This window comes from Schistocerca serialis, chromosome 4, assembly GCF_023864345.2.
Source record: "Schistocerca serialis cubense isolate TAMUIC-IGC-003099 chromosome 4, iqSchSeri2.2, whole genome shotgun sequence".
NCBI classification, from domain to species: domain Eukaryota; kingdom Metazoa; phylum Arthropoda; class Insecta; order Orthoptera; family Acrididae; genus Schistocerca; species Schistocerca serialis.
Window position 1 is genome coordinate 208,508,149 of NC_064641.1, and position 13,438 is coordinate 208,521,586.

Consider the following 13,438-nt stretch of genomic DNA (forward strand, 5'->3'; position numbering starts at 1 on the left):
AAGGGAAAGCAGAAAGGTGGAAGGAGTATATAGAGGGTCTATACGAGGGCAATGTACTTGAGGACAATGTTATGGAAATGGAAGAGGACGTAGATGAAGATGAAGTGGGAGACATAAGACTGCGTGAAGAGTTTGACAAAGCACTGAAAGACCTAAAGCGAAACAAGGCCCCGGGAGTAGACAACATTCCATTAGAACTAGTGACAGCCTTGGGAGAGCCAGACCTAACAAAACTCTACCATCTGGTGAGCAAGATGTACGAGACAGGCAAAATACCCTCAGACTTCAAGAAGAATATAATAATTCCAATCCCAAAGAAAGCAGGTGTTGACAGATGTGAAAATTACCGAACTATCAGTTTAATAAGCCACGGATGCAAAATAATAACATGAATTCTTTACAGACAAATGGAAAAACTGGTAGAAGCTGACATCAGGGAAGATCAGTTTGGATTCCGTAGAAATGTTGGAACACGTGAGGCAGTACTGACCCTATGACTTATCTTAGAAAATAGATTAAGGAAAGGCAAACCTACGTTTCTAGCATTTGTGAACTTAGAGAAAGCTTTTGACAATGTTGACTGGAATACTCTCTTTCAAATTCTGAAGGAGGCAGGGGTAAAATACCGGGAGCGAAAGGCTGGTTACAATTTGTACAGAAACCAGATGGCAGTTATAAGAGTGGAGGGGCGTGAAAGGGAAGCAGTGGTTGGGAAGGGAGTGAGACAGGGTTGTAGCCTATCCCCGATGTTATTCAATCTGTATATTGAGCAAGCAGTAAAGGAAACAGAAGAAAAATTTGGAGTAGGAATTAAAATCCATGGAGAAGAAATAAAAACATTGAGATTCGCCGATGACATTGTAAGTCTGCCAGAGACAGCAAAGGACCTGGAAGAGCAGCTGAACGGAATTGACAGTGTCTTAAAAGGAGGATATAAGATGAACATCAACAAAAGCAAAACGAGGATAATGGACTGTAGTCGAATTAAATCGGGTGATGCTGAGGGAATTAGATTAGGAAATGAGACACTTAAAGTAGTAAATGAGTTTTGCTATTTGGGGAGCAAAATAACTGATGCTGGTTGGAGTAGAGAGGATATAAAATGTAGACTGGCAATGGGAAGGAAGGCATTTCTGAATAAGAGAAATTTGTTAACATAGAGTACAGATTTAAGTGTCAGGAAGTCATTTCTGAAAGTATTTGTATGGAGCGTAGCCTTGTATGGAAGTGAAACATGGACGATAACTAGCTTGGACAAGAAGAGAATAGACGCTTTTGAAATGTGGTGCTACAGAAGAATGCTGAAGATTAGATTGGTCGATCACATAACTAATGAGGAAGTATTGAATAGAATTGTGGAGAAGAGGAATTTGTGGGCACAACTTGACTGGAAGAAGGGATCGGTTGGTAGGACATGTTCTGAGGCGTCAAGGTATCACCAATTTAGTATTGGAGGGCAGCGTGGAGTGTAAAAATCGTAGAGGGAGACCAAGAGATGAATACACTAAACAGATTCAGGAGGATGTGGGTTGCAGTAAGTACTGGGAGATGAAGGAGCTTGCACATTATAGAGTAGCATGGAGAGCTGCATCAAACCAGTCTCTGGACTGAAGACCACAACATCAACAACTTGGACTGAAGTTAGGATGAACAAAATGTTGCCGCTTCCTTTGTGAGTGGGACAGCTATGACTGGAGATCACGCTGCAGTGGTGTGGTGGTTAGCACACTGGACTCGCGTTCAGGACAACGGTTCAAACCCGTGTCCGGCCTTCCAGATTTAGGTTTACCATGATTTCTGTAAATTGCTCCAGGCAAATGCTGGGATGATTCCTTTGAAAGGGCACAACCAGTTTTCTTTGGGATCCTTAACACATTCCGAGTATGTGCTTCATCTCTAATGACCTCGATGTTGGCGGAATGTTAAACACAGTCTTCCTTCTTCTGAAAAACCTGGCATGAAAAGTAAATGATGGAGCCTGGGAAAAAGAATATAAAGTACAATACCTTAATTACCTGACATACAATCTTACTACCACAAGACTACGGCTTGTGAAAAAATTTAGTGAAAGCAAGGAGAAGTTTTCAAGTATTTAAGACAAAATTCCCAGATTTTGTTGATGCTAAGATCAAAGAGGGAATCTTCATTGGACTACAAATTTGAGAACTATTTAAGGACGACACCCAATGCGGTCATTGAAGGGAAAAATTTTGATAAGCACAGAGGGTACTTCCATCAAGAGATTTTAGCACTGGAAAGTATTACATGTGCAAACAAAGTTGATACTCAGCGTGGTGGTTGGTGGGACCGACTGTAAAGGCATTTCCCATTTACAGTCGATCCCATCAGCCACCGCGCCGAGTGTCAACTTTGTTTGCACGAACAATAGGTATCATGAAAACTAGAACTCATCTGTGCTTGTGGACTATTGGTGGAATGTTGTGAGAGATGCCTCAAAAGTAGATTACAAAAGAGACCAAGGGAGAAATTCCGTACATTCTTGTTTAAATATGAATATCTTTGAACAAAAAAAAAAAAAAATTCTGGTGTCTTATTCTTGTTCTTCAACCTCAGTTTTGTTGTAATAGACTATTTTTTTTTAAAGGGTCAAGACATCTTTAATTTTTTTGAAGACCAGTATTATAACGTTATCATCAGAAGTCATAGAGCTATACATTGATTAATAAAATCTAGCAGTGTACAGCATTAAAAAGAATTTGGTAATTTTGTATAATCATAGTATCTGCCTTATCCATAGAAAAGATATCAGAAAAGAAAAAGTGTTTAAAGTGTTTGCTTCTCAAGTTTAGTAAATATTAAAATACTAAATCACAAAGCCATATTAATTTAAGCTTAAATCTTGAAGCCATCAGGTTTATGGTGTACAGTTGTAACACCTTTCTTCTTTGTGCATTCTGTCCCCAGTCAAATTATTGGTGTGAAATTATTCGGTGAGCCCCCATTGGGGGTATTTATTGTTAAGTTCATGAAAATCTATGTAAATTTCCGATATGCTGTAACTATTTTACTTCAAATGATTTCTCCCTTGATTTCACCACTCTTCTGCCTATCACATTTTGCCCCTGTTCATGCTGTGAGTGATTTCATGTCTGGGACATTTTCATGCAGTTTAGTTTCAACAGCATTTGCAAGTGTTGTTGCCTCTTCTCTTCAGTGAATTATAGCTTATCTTTTTCTTCTAATTCACAGTGTATTTATAAACCATAATGATGATGTTTCTCATTTTCTTCTGCAATATTGCTGTAAGTGTTATTAATTTTTCCCTATCCAAATAAATAAAATAAAGAATTTAGAAAAAATTCTTGTCACCAAGTTTTTTTCATTTCATCACATTTTGTGTAGAAGGTTTGTGTCTGGTTTTGATGTGTCAGATCACTCATTAAGTAGCTGAAATTGTGTTGTGGCAAATTTGACCATGTCTACTACATGGTGACACATGACTTCCATTTTCCACTTTGGTACTCATATGATTATTGTTTTTCAAATTACGTTGAGGAAAAAAAGCCACTTTTTAACATGTTGCCTGTTGACACCTATCTATGCATCCTCACCCGAAGACCCTATAGGAGCGCCAACAGGCATCATGGACATACACCATATTTATCAGAAAGTACCACAACTTGTTTTGATAATAATTATAAGAATCTTAAGTTTATTCTGAGCTTTCTAAATTTCAGATTATCACGAGTCTTAGAGAGAGAGTACAATCCTTGGAAACAGAATTATCAGATGTTAGACTTGCTAAAGTAAAAGCGGAAAATTTATTACAAAATAGAAATGAAGTTTGGCAGAGAATGGAAGAATCCTGGAGACAAGAACTACAGTCATTGGAAAAGCTTATAGACACCCTCAACAACAGAAATGAAAACCTGTACAAACAGCTAGGGGAAGTTTCATCTAGGGCACTGACATGTGTACAAATGGTATGTGTTAGTATTTTTTATGATCCTGTCCGGGCATTTAACTGAAAAAGCATGTTTTTTTCCATTGTATTTTATGAGTTAAACTTATTAAATTTGTGTTCTTGTGTATTTAAGACAACAAAGTACTTTCTTTATTAAAAAATTAATAACACTATCTTTAGATAGTAGGTTGGTTATAATTTAACATCTCATTTACAGGAACGACAACATTGTGTTTTGTTAACTCTTATTGTGTTGCATGCTGATATAAATGCTTTCATATGCCATTGTGCTTTATTTCTAGAGAGTGTATAGCTATTGTTGATAAAAATTTAAGTGAATCTAAAGCTGTACCATACTGTTGAAGCAAGCTGTATTCAGATTATCACCTTACAATAGAGGAGCTACCTGCAAGCTGTCCAAGAAGTTTGTTTTGTGAACTGTCAATTTGTTCACAATAATTGTATTCCACTAGTTCACCTTTTCTGAATTGTGCATGTGGGGGTTATCCTTACAAACACATTCTCCACTCCTGCAGTTATTTCAGCCTCAACCTATGATAACCTGACATCATCACACTCTTAATCCAATAGTTTCTGCCCCCCTCTGTCCTATCTCCTCCTCCCAATTCGCGTCCCCTCACCCTCATTGTACACCAATCTCTGCCAATGTATTTTCATAATTGTTAATATTCCAACATGGACTTTCCATTGTCCAAATTCACATAAGATACAGATCCCTATAGCGTCTCTCAGTACACCAAAAATCTAAGTAGGACAAAAGTAGTGTAATATATATATATATATATATATATATATATATATATATATATATATATATATATATATATATATATATATATAAAAAAACAAACTACTGGTCTAGCCCTGTTCCATGTTTGTGTAGCACGTTACAGCTGTCGTTTAGTGCAGTCCCTTTCTTTCTTTGTATGTCCACTTCAGCCAACAGCTCTTGATTCTGCTTTCTGCTGTATGATTAGACACTTTTCCACTACAGTCACTGACTAATGGTACCTATACAATAACTCTGGACCTAACAAGGATTCTGCTGGCCTAACCTTGTCCTCAGTTCATAGGTTTGCTTTCTGTTGTGAACATTGGATTTCAGTCACCATGTGCATGTGCTACGATGGACACACCATGTGGCGATGACCTTTTGTATCCAAGATGCTTGTAGCAAAGTGTTGAGACTATCCTAGGCTGCACTGCCTCTACTCCTGCAGTGCAACTCAGTACGTAAAACAGTGATCGCAATACAAAGCATTCACTCTGATCAACAAACATTTGTCCCCACCTGGGTACTAACAGAGTTTCAAGCTTCCGCCTGTCACACTTGTGTGATAACTGTATTCTATTCTTTCCTATCTAGCTCTGACCATTTCTCCAAAGAGAGACATTTAATACCACACTTCGTGTTGGCCAAAATCATGTTTGTGCTGGCGAATACTTGGCCATGAGGTCGTGAGTTGCTTCTGTGTCCTGTACTCCTGTGGAACGTGTATTGCGTGTTTATTTTTGGTGTGAGTCTGCACCAAGGACATTATTCCTAATGTATTGCTCTTGGTATATATGTTCCTGGTCTATGTTGGCAGTTTCAGCTGTTTTGAGTACTTTGTTTATTGTTGCCAGTCGAAAAGGTTATGTTTTAGAGTGCTTGGCAAACTTTTACTTTCAAAATATATGATCAAAGAATTTGCGTGAAATTGTTTTTGAAAAACATTAAAGTGCAACATCGTATTTGAAATGTTGACTGTGGCTTTTGGCAAACCTGCCATGAGTAAGACAAGAGTTTATGACACTTCAAAGAGGGTTGAGAAGACTTTGAAGATAGCAACCACCGTGAACACCCTAGCACATCAATTACTGATGACAAGAAATAAAGAAAATTTTTCAGGAAAATCTCCAAATCACAATCAGAGAGGTTGCTAATGATGTTGGCATAGTCTTTGGCTCACACCAAGCAATTATTATTATTATTGTTATTATTATTATTATTATTAATATTAATATTAGGCATGAAATGTGCAGCAGCAAAGTTTGTTCTGAAATTGTTGAATTTCGACCATAACTGACATCTTGTAGACATCACTCAGGAATTGCTGAATGAAGTTGACAGCAATCCAGAACTTCTAAAGAATGTTGTAACCCATGATTAAACATGGGTATATGGGTATGACGTTGAAACCAAGGCCCACTCGTTCCAATGGGAACTGGTTGAAGAGCCAAGACTGGGGAAAAAAAGTTCAGTAACATGTGACGGCTTTTCGCACCATTTTCTTTGAGTGTTATGGGATAGGGCTTCATGAGTTCCTGTCTTGTGGTTGCATGGCCGATAAGGAATACTACCTGCAAATTGTGTGCAGTTTGTATGAAGTAATCCAAAGAAAACGATTAGAAATGTGGTAAAGTCACTCATGGAAATTGCGTCATGATAGTGCTCGTGCACACTCCTCAATGCTTGTTTGTTAGTTTTTGGCAAAAAAACCAAATCATTTTGTTGCCTCAGCCACTGTATTTGCCTGAGATGGTCTCCTGTGACTTCCTTGTGTTCCCAAGGCTGAAGAGAACCGTGAAAGGAAGTAATTTTGCCACCGTTGATAACAACAAAAGTTTCTGAAGAAGCTGAACACCATAATGAAAAGTTAGTTGAAGAAGTGCTTCCGAGATTTGTAAAAAGTACCGGCACAAGTATATTACATCTGAGAGTGTTTACTTTGTGAAGGGGGCAAAGATGATGTAGATGAATAGATAATGGTTCTTTAAGAAAAACAAAAATTCATAGTACTTTTTGATTACACCTCACATAAACTTCTGAAAATGGCCTTTACATGCAATTGTGTCCAAATTTAATTTGTAACAAGTACTAAGTTTAATGTCTCTATCTCCTACAAAACTAATATAAAAAATTTTTGAATTTGTGCGTAATATTGCTCTCAGTAACATCTCTAAGCACATAAAAAATCTTTTTGTGATTTTTAATTATGGCTGGCATTATATTGGTTGTTGAAATAGGAAAAATTGTATTGCCTTGCCCATGTGTGTCAATTGTTCCCAAGCCCATCCGATTTTGGAGCAAAGTGTGTCCTGTTCTTGCAGAAGAGAAGAAAAACCAGAAGATTAAAGTGTTGGAGTGCCTCTGATGCTCAGAGATGAAAAGACATTAAAGGCCTCCATAGCTGCCTACTTCTGTGCATTCGTTTGCCTCAGTGTTGAAAGCAGCCAGTGCAGAAAGCTAATGCTGGAACCCAGACCTTGACAGTTGATGAGGCACCTACACCTGCACCTGTAAATGCAGCTGTAAGCTTGTATTGGTCATTCAACAACCTAGCCTACCCGCCAAAGCAATATTGGTTGCTACAGAGCCTAGTGTCTGAGAGGATAACGGACTCTCATGGCAGACAGATGACGAGACCAGGCTAACTGTTCCTGTTAAAATGGCCTTGCCACCATTCCCAAAACCCAAGCTTAGAACAAAAACCATCAAGGCAAAACTTTGAGATCTGAAGCCATCAGACCATGCGACCTTGATCCTGTGTGATGGATCTGATGATGACAATACTTTTGATGCTAAGTGTGTCAACATGTGCCAGAGGGAACTGGCTATTCCGCCAAGTCCCTCAACCCTCCTCTGATGCAATCTCACCATTCAAATGGCTTCCATACTGCAGTGGAACTTGAATGGTTTCAGGACACATGCGGAGGAACTACATCTATTAACTCACGTTAGACCAAAGTGTATCTGTATTAAAGAGCCATATTTTAAATTCTCTGATATCTCTGTGCAATGTGGCTGAAGAGGATTACCTTAGCAGAGAGAGAGAGAGAGAGAGAGAGAGAGAGAGAGAGAGAGAGAGAGAGAAAAAGGAGGAGTGGCCCATTTTTGTCAACAACGAGTACTACACCTTGCTTCTCTTCTTCATAACCACCCTGCAAGCAGTTGCTGTATCAATACATGTGCATCACCAGTTGAGAATATGTTCACTTTACCTGTCACCACATGAGGTGCTAGAAAAAAGGCTCACCATGATCTCCTTATTCAGCTTGTCCATCCATTCATCCTGTGTGGTGATCTTAATACACATAGTGGGCTTTGGGCTCTGCAACCACCTCCCCCAGTGGTAGAGCAATTGAGAGACTACTCTTGTTGTCATGTGCGTGTTTGTTGAACATAGGGTGGAACACGCAGTTCAGCAGTGCTTCAGGGTTGTTCATTGCCATCGATCTCTTGATATGTTCCCCAGCCCTCACATACGCTGCTCTATGGGAAGTGGTCGATGACTTGCACTCAAGTGACCACTTCCCAATCTGTATTCACCTGCTGGACAGAGTGCTGCCCAAAAGACATCCACCACAATGTATGCTTCATAGGACAGACTGGATGCTTTACAGCCAACTTGCTGTGTTTGAACACTGTGATAACATCCAGGAATGGATTGATCATACTACCCAGACAACCCACAATGCCACTGAAGCCTCCATTGTTCAGTCTTCAGGCTAGCTGGAAAGGCAACCTGTTCTTTGATGGAGTGACAAATGTCGCACTGCTGTCAGGTCCAGGCAGGCGGCTCAGTGTAGGTTCAAGTGCCGGCCAACTGGAGAGAACGTTGCACCCTTTCGGCTAGTGAGGGCGAAATATTGTCAAATCATTAGTGAGAGCAAGAAGAGAGCGTGGCAACAATTTCTGATCACTATAAACCTTTCCACTAAAAGTGCAATTGTATGCGAGGCCATCAGGATTTCTCGGTGAGATGGGAGGTTCCCAGTGGCTGCAGTAATAGGAAATGGTAGTCTCAGATCACTCGGAGAGTCATTGCCCAGATTATAGTTGCCTGTTTTGCCATGGTTACTGCCTCATTTGGACGAGAGGCCGTTTTCATTCTAGTTTTAAGACCTGGGAAGGACCAAACATACTCGAATAGTTACCTTAGTGTTGCCCTCACTAGTTGTGGTAAAGACATTGGGGTAGATGGTCAGTCTGGATCTTAGAATCCAGACAGTTCCGTTGTCACTTTCACCTTTAATAACCTGACCCTCCTTGAAGTGGCTAAACAAAAGGCTTTCCTGCACCAGCATCATCTCCAGGGTGTATTTTTTGACTTTGGGAAGGCCTACAATACTACTTGATAGCATGTTATCCTCAGGCAGTGCCATGAATGGGGTTTTTTGAGGATGCCTTCCCATTATTATATGATCCTTTTTCTCACCCCACTATTTTAGACATTGGGATGATGTCCTCTCTGACCACTTTCAGCAGGAGAACAGTGTCACTCAATGTAGTGTTTTAAGTGTATCTGTCTTTCTCATAGCTATTAATAGTACCATGTCCATTGTTAAATGTAGTGTCCAGTGTTCTCTGTTTGTTGACAACTACTCTGGTTGTATTTTGCTCTTATTCGAGCCTTGCAATGATGACCCATCAGTTGCACCTGACTCTTCATCAGTTGGATGAGTGCGTGAAGAGTAGGGGGGTCTTAAATTCTCAGTTAAGAAGGATGAATGTATCCTTTTTAATCATTGCAATTCAGTTTGAAATGTTCCTACGTTGTGGATTAGGGACGCTGTTCATAGTTTTAAAGACTGAGTGGGGTTTCTGGGCCTCATATTTGATTCAAAACTTACATGGATTACACTCCTTAGGGGGCTGGAAAGACACTCCCTGAAAGCACTTTAAAATGTCTTAGTCACAATTCATGCAGAGCAGACGACTGTCTCCTCCGATTTTACAAACCTTTGTGTGACGTTGACTTGATTATGCGCGCACGGTGTAGGGATCTGCGTAAATGTCATATTTAAAGATATTGGTGGGCACTGGGGTCTTTCGCACCAGCCCCATACTGAGCCTTTATGCTGAGATTGGTGAACTATCCGGCAATGATTCCTCATGGTGTGACAGGCCAATGAAACATTGTCCATGCTATACACACCTGATTACTATAGTGATTCTTGTTCACCAGTGAAAAGCTTTTTGATTCTCAACACAGAGCAACTAGGTCCTGTGGGATTTGTGCGAAGGATTGCCTTTTCGAGTTGGATGTGAATGGCTTTAACTTCTACACCAAGGTTGAAGCAGATCTCCACCTTGAGTCCTGCAGAGGCCCAGAATTATTTTAGATCTGACCAATTTTAAGAAAGATTGCACTCGCAATCTTATGTTTCGATATCTCTTTCTCAACATTTTAGATAGGCCTCATGGCTTTACAGTTGTGTATACAGATGTCTCCCAACAAGGGGCTCCCTTGGCCATTCATTCATCTTGCCTGACCATGTCTTCAGTTCCGAGTTCCCCTTAGCCATACTGTATTTTCTGCTGAGATGCATGTAATTCTGAAGGCATTGGAGTAGATGAATATCTTCAGGACACACATTTTCTCACCTTCTTCAATTCCCTTAATGCCATACAGTTGTCACAGCATGTGTACCTGGCAGAAAAATTAGTCAGGACCAATTGTACTTCATACAGTGGTGGGATAAGAAGGTGTCATTTTGTTGGATACCAGGGCATGTGAGAATGTGGGGAAATGAACAGGCCAACAAAGCCACCAAGGAGTTCTGCAGGGAACATACCATTACAGAATGAGCCATTCCCTTGTAGGTTGTCATTGCGCTGGTGGGTCACAGATCCATTCAGTTGTGGGAGGAGGACTGGCTAGCAGAGACAGACTATAAGCTGTGGTTGGTGAAGCCAACTATCTGACCATGGCAATCCTCATTCTGGTTGCTCCAACAAGATTACGTGGCCCTAACCTGCCTCCGCATATGGTAGTGTCCCCTCACAATGGCTTTTTACTCCAGCTAGAGGACCCCACTGTCTGTAATGCCTGTGGTGTGCAAGTCAGTCTATACCACCGAGCAAGGTGGCACAGTGGTTAGCACACTGGACTCACATTCGGAAAGACAATGGTTCAATCTCGCGTCTGGCCATCCTGACTTAGGTTTTCTGTGATTTCCCTAAATCGCTTCAGGCAAAAGGGCACGGCCGACTTCCTCCCCTATCCTTTCCTAACCCAATGGGACCAATTTTATGATACTCCTCCTCACTTATCTCATTACATTTTAGTATGGGTGCTAAGGCTTGATTGTTTTGCAGCCACAAAACCTGATCACCACCACCACCACCACCACCACCACCACCACCACCATCATCTCCAAATAACTACTGCAACATCCATCCATTTGAACCGACTTACAAGTTATTCTATACAGAAAATTACCATTTTCAATTTGATTGTCTCTAATTTTCACAAAATTTGGTATGTACATTGCACATGTCAAGAGAATTAAAATGCCAAATTTCAGAATTTTAGCACAATTACAACAAAAGTAATGGGTGTCCAAAGTTCTAAAAATGTCTGGAAAATTTGACAAACATGACAAAAATGGCTGTAACTTCTGTTTAATAGAGATATAATTACGAAAGAGGTGATTTTGGAAAGGGGTAAGAACAAGGTTTCAAATGATACCCTACATGGTCGTATTCAAATGATGAAAATAATTAAGGTCAGGGACCATGACCTTTATCTGGATTATGTCAGAACATGTCATCTTCAAAATTTGTGAAAAAGAATATACTTGTTCTTCATGTTACACTACACTGCATAGTAAAGTAATTGGGATGACTTTTGGATCAGTAGAGGAAAATATATATCTACATCTATGTTATACAATAATGCAATACAAACTGCTCTGGCTGCCAGAGACTGGTCGTGTGTGTGTGTGTGTGTGTGTGTGTGTGTGTGTGTGTGTGTGTGTGTGTGCGAGGGGGGACCCAAAAGTAAACGGAATTGTAATGCTGCACATCATGTACTTGTAGTAGCAGGTTGCGCTGCCAGAGGGTTGTAGTAGGAGCTCTTCTGAGTCATTCTGCCACGCGGCATCACCCAACAGTGAGAAGTGTGGTTTCTTTGCCAGTTCTTTGAGTGTGCATACAGTGCAGACATGACACGAGGAAATGGCTAGTTCTTACGAACAACGTGCGGCAGTGAAGTTTTGTTTCTTGTTCGGCAAGAACGCAGCAGAAACTGTTGCGATGATTCAGACAGCCTACAGAGACCATGCTCTTAGTAAAAAGCAAGTGTATGAATGGTTTTCTTGGTTTAAAAAGGGAGAAATGGTGGTTGAAGATCAGCCCCATTCCAATCGACCTTCAACTGCTCGAAGCGAAGACAACATCAACAAAATCCGTGATCTCATCAGTGAAGATCGACACAGGACAATTGTCCAACTCGAGAACTTGTCCGGGTTGTCCTGGAGCTCAATTCAACTCATCTTGACCATCGATTTGGGGATGCGAAGAGTGGCAGCAAAATTCGTGCCAAAGCTTCTTACTGGAGATCAAAGAGATCGTCGTGTTCAAGCCTGTTGTGAAATGAAGGACGCGTTCAAAGATGATCCACATTTTTTCAACAAAATCATTACAGATGATGAGTCATGGTGCTATGGGTATGATCCAGAAAGTAAACAACAGTCATCAGAATGGAAGTCACCTGGCTTACCACAACCTAAAAAAGCTCCATAAGTAAAATCGAATGTGAAAACGATGTTGATCTTTTGACATCAAAGGGATCGTACACTCTGAATTTGTCCCTGAAAACCAGACAGTAAACCAACAATTCTATTTGGAGGTTATGAAACGGCTTCACAGAAGTATGTCGCAAAAACGTCCGCTTTGTGGGATTCTGGCGTGGTTCCTGCATCGCGATAACACTCCCGCGCACACGGCTCTCAACGTTCGCCAGTTTTTGGCTTTAACGAAGACGACTACCTTGACCCACGCACCCTATTTGCCAGATTTAGCACCCTCGGACTTATTCCTGTTCCTGAGGATGAAAAGAGACTTGTGGGGGAAGCGTTTTGTGGATGTGGAAGACGTAAAACGCAATGTCATGAAAGTGCTAGCAGGTATGAAAGAGGACGAATTTAAAAGGTGCTTTGAGCACTGGAATTATCATTTGGAGAAGTGTATTAATGCTAATGGAGAGTACTTTGAAGGAGATTAAGGTTGTATTTGAAAACAATAAAGTATATGATTTCTGGAAAGAAATTCCAGTTATTTTTGCCCCCCCCCCCCCCCCCCGCGCGCACGCGCGCGCGCTTGTGTGTGTGTGTGTGTGTGTGTGTGTGTGTGTGTGTGTGTGTGTGTGTGAGAGAGAGAGAGATACCTGGCAACAGGTGCATCAGGACATACGCTGCAACTATGAATTGTGTACCTGACGTCGAGGAGGGAACCTTCTTTTAACTTGATGTAATTATATTCATGACAAAGATGCTTGCCTGACTGAAACTCATTTTATAAATAAATGCATATTACATCAGATGTTTGTGTTGCATGATCCTATTTAAAAAAAAAATACAGCTGACTTGTTAGTACTGTACTACTTCTCTTTCTTATCCTTGCAGAGATGTGTATCGAAACTCCTAAACATGACATGGAAACACTAATGTGAAAATATAAGCCACAAGCATGCCATCATCCCACTTTCTTCTGATAATTTCAAA

General features: G+C 40.5%; 1 protein-coding gene across 2 annotated transcripts in view; it reads left to right on the forward strand.

Annotated features, from left to right (window-relative positions):
* LOC126473675 (nucleoprotein TPR-like) overlaps nt 1-13,438 on the forward strand; it is a 398,029-nt gene that overhangs the window by 206,320 nt on the left and 178,271 nt on the right. For both annotated transcript variants that reach the window (XM_050100910.1, XM_050100911.1), the window contains exon 16: nt 3,699-3,944. In XM_050100910.1, coding sequence (XP_049956867.1) covers nt 3,699-3,944 — 246 coding nt within the window. The remainder of the gene's footprint in view (nt 1-3,698; nt 3,945-13,438) is intronic.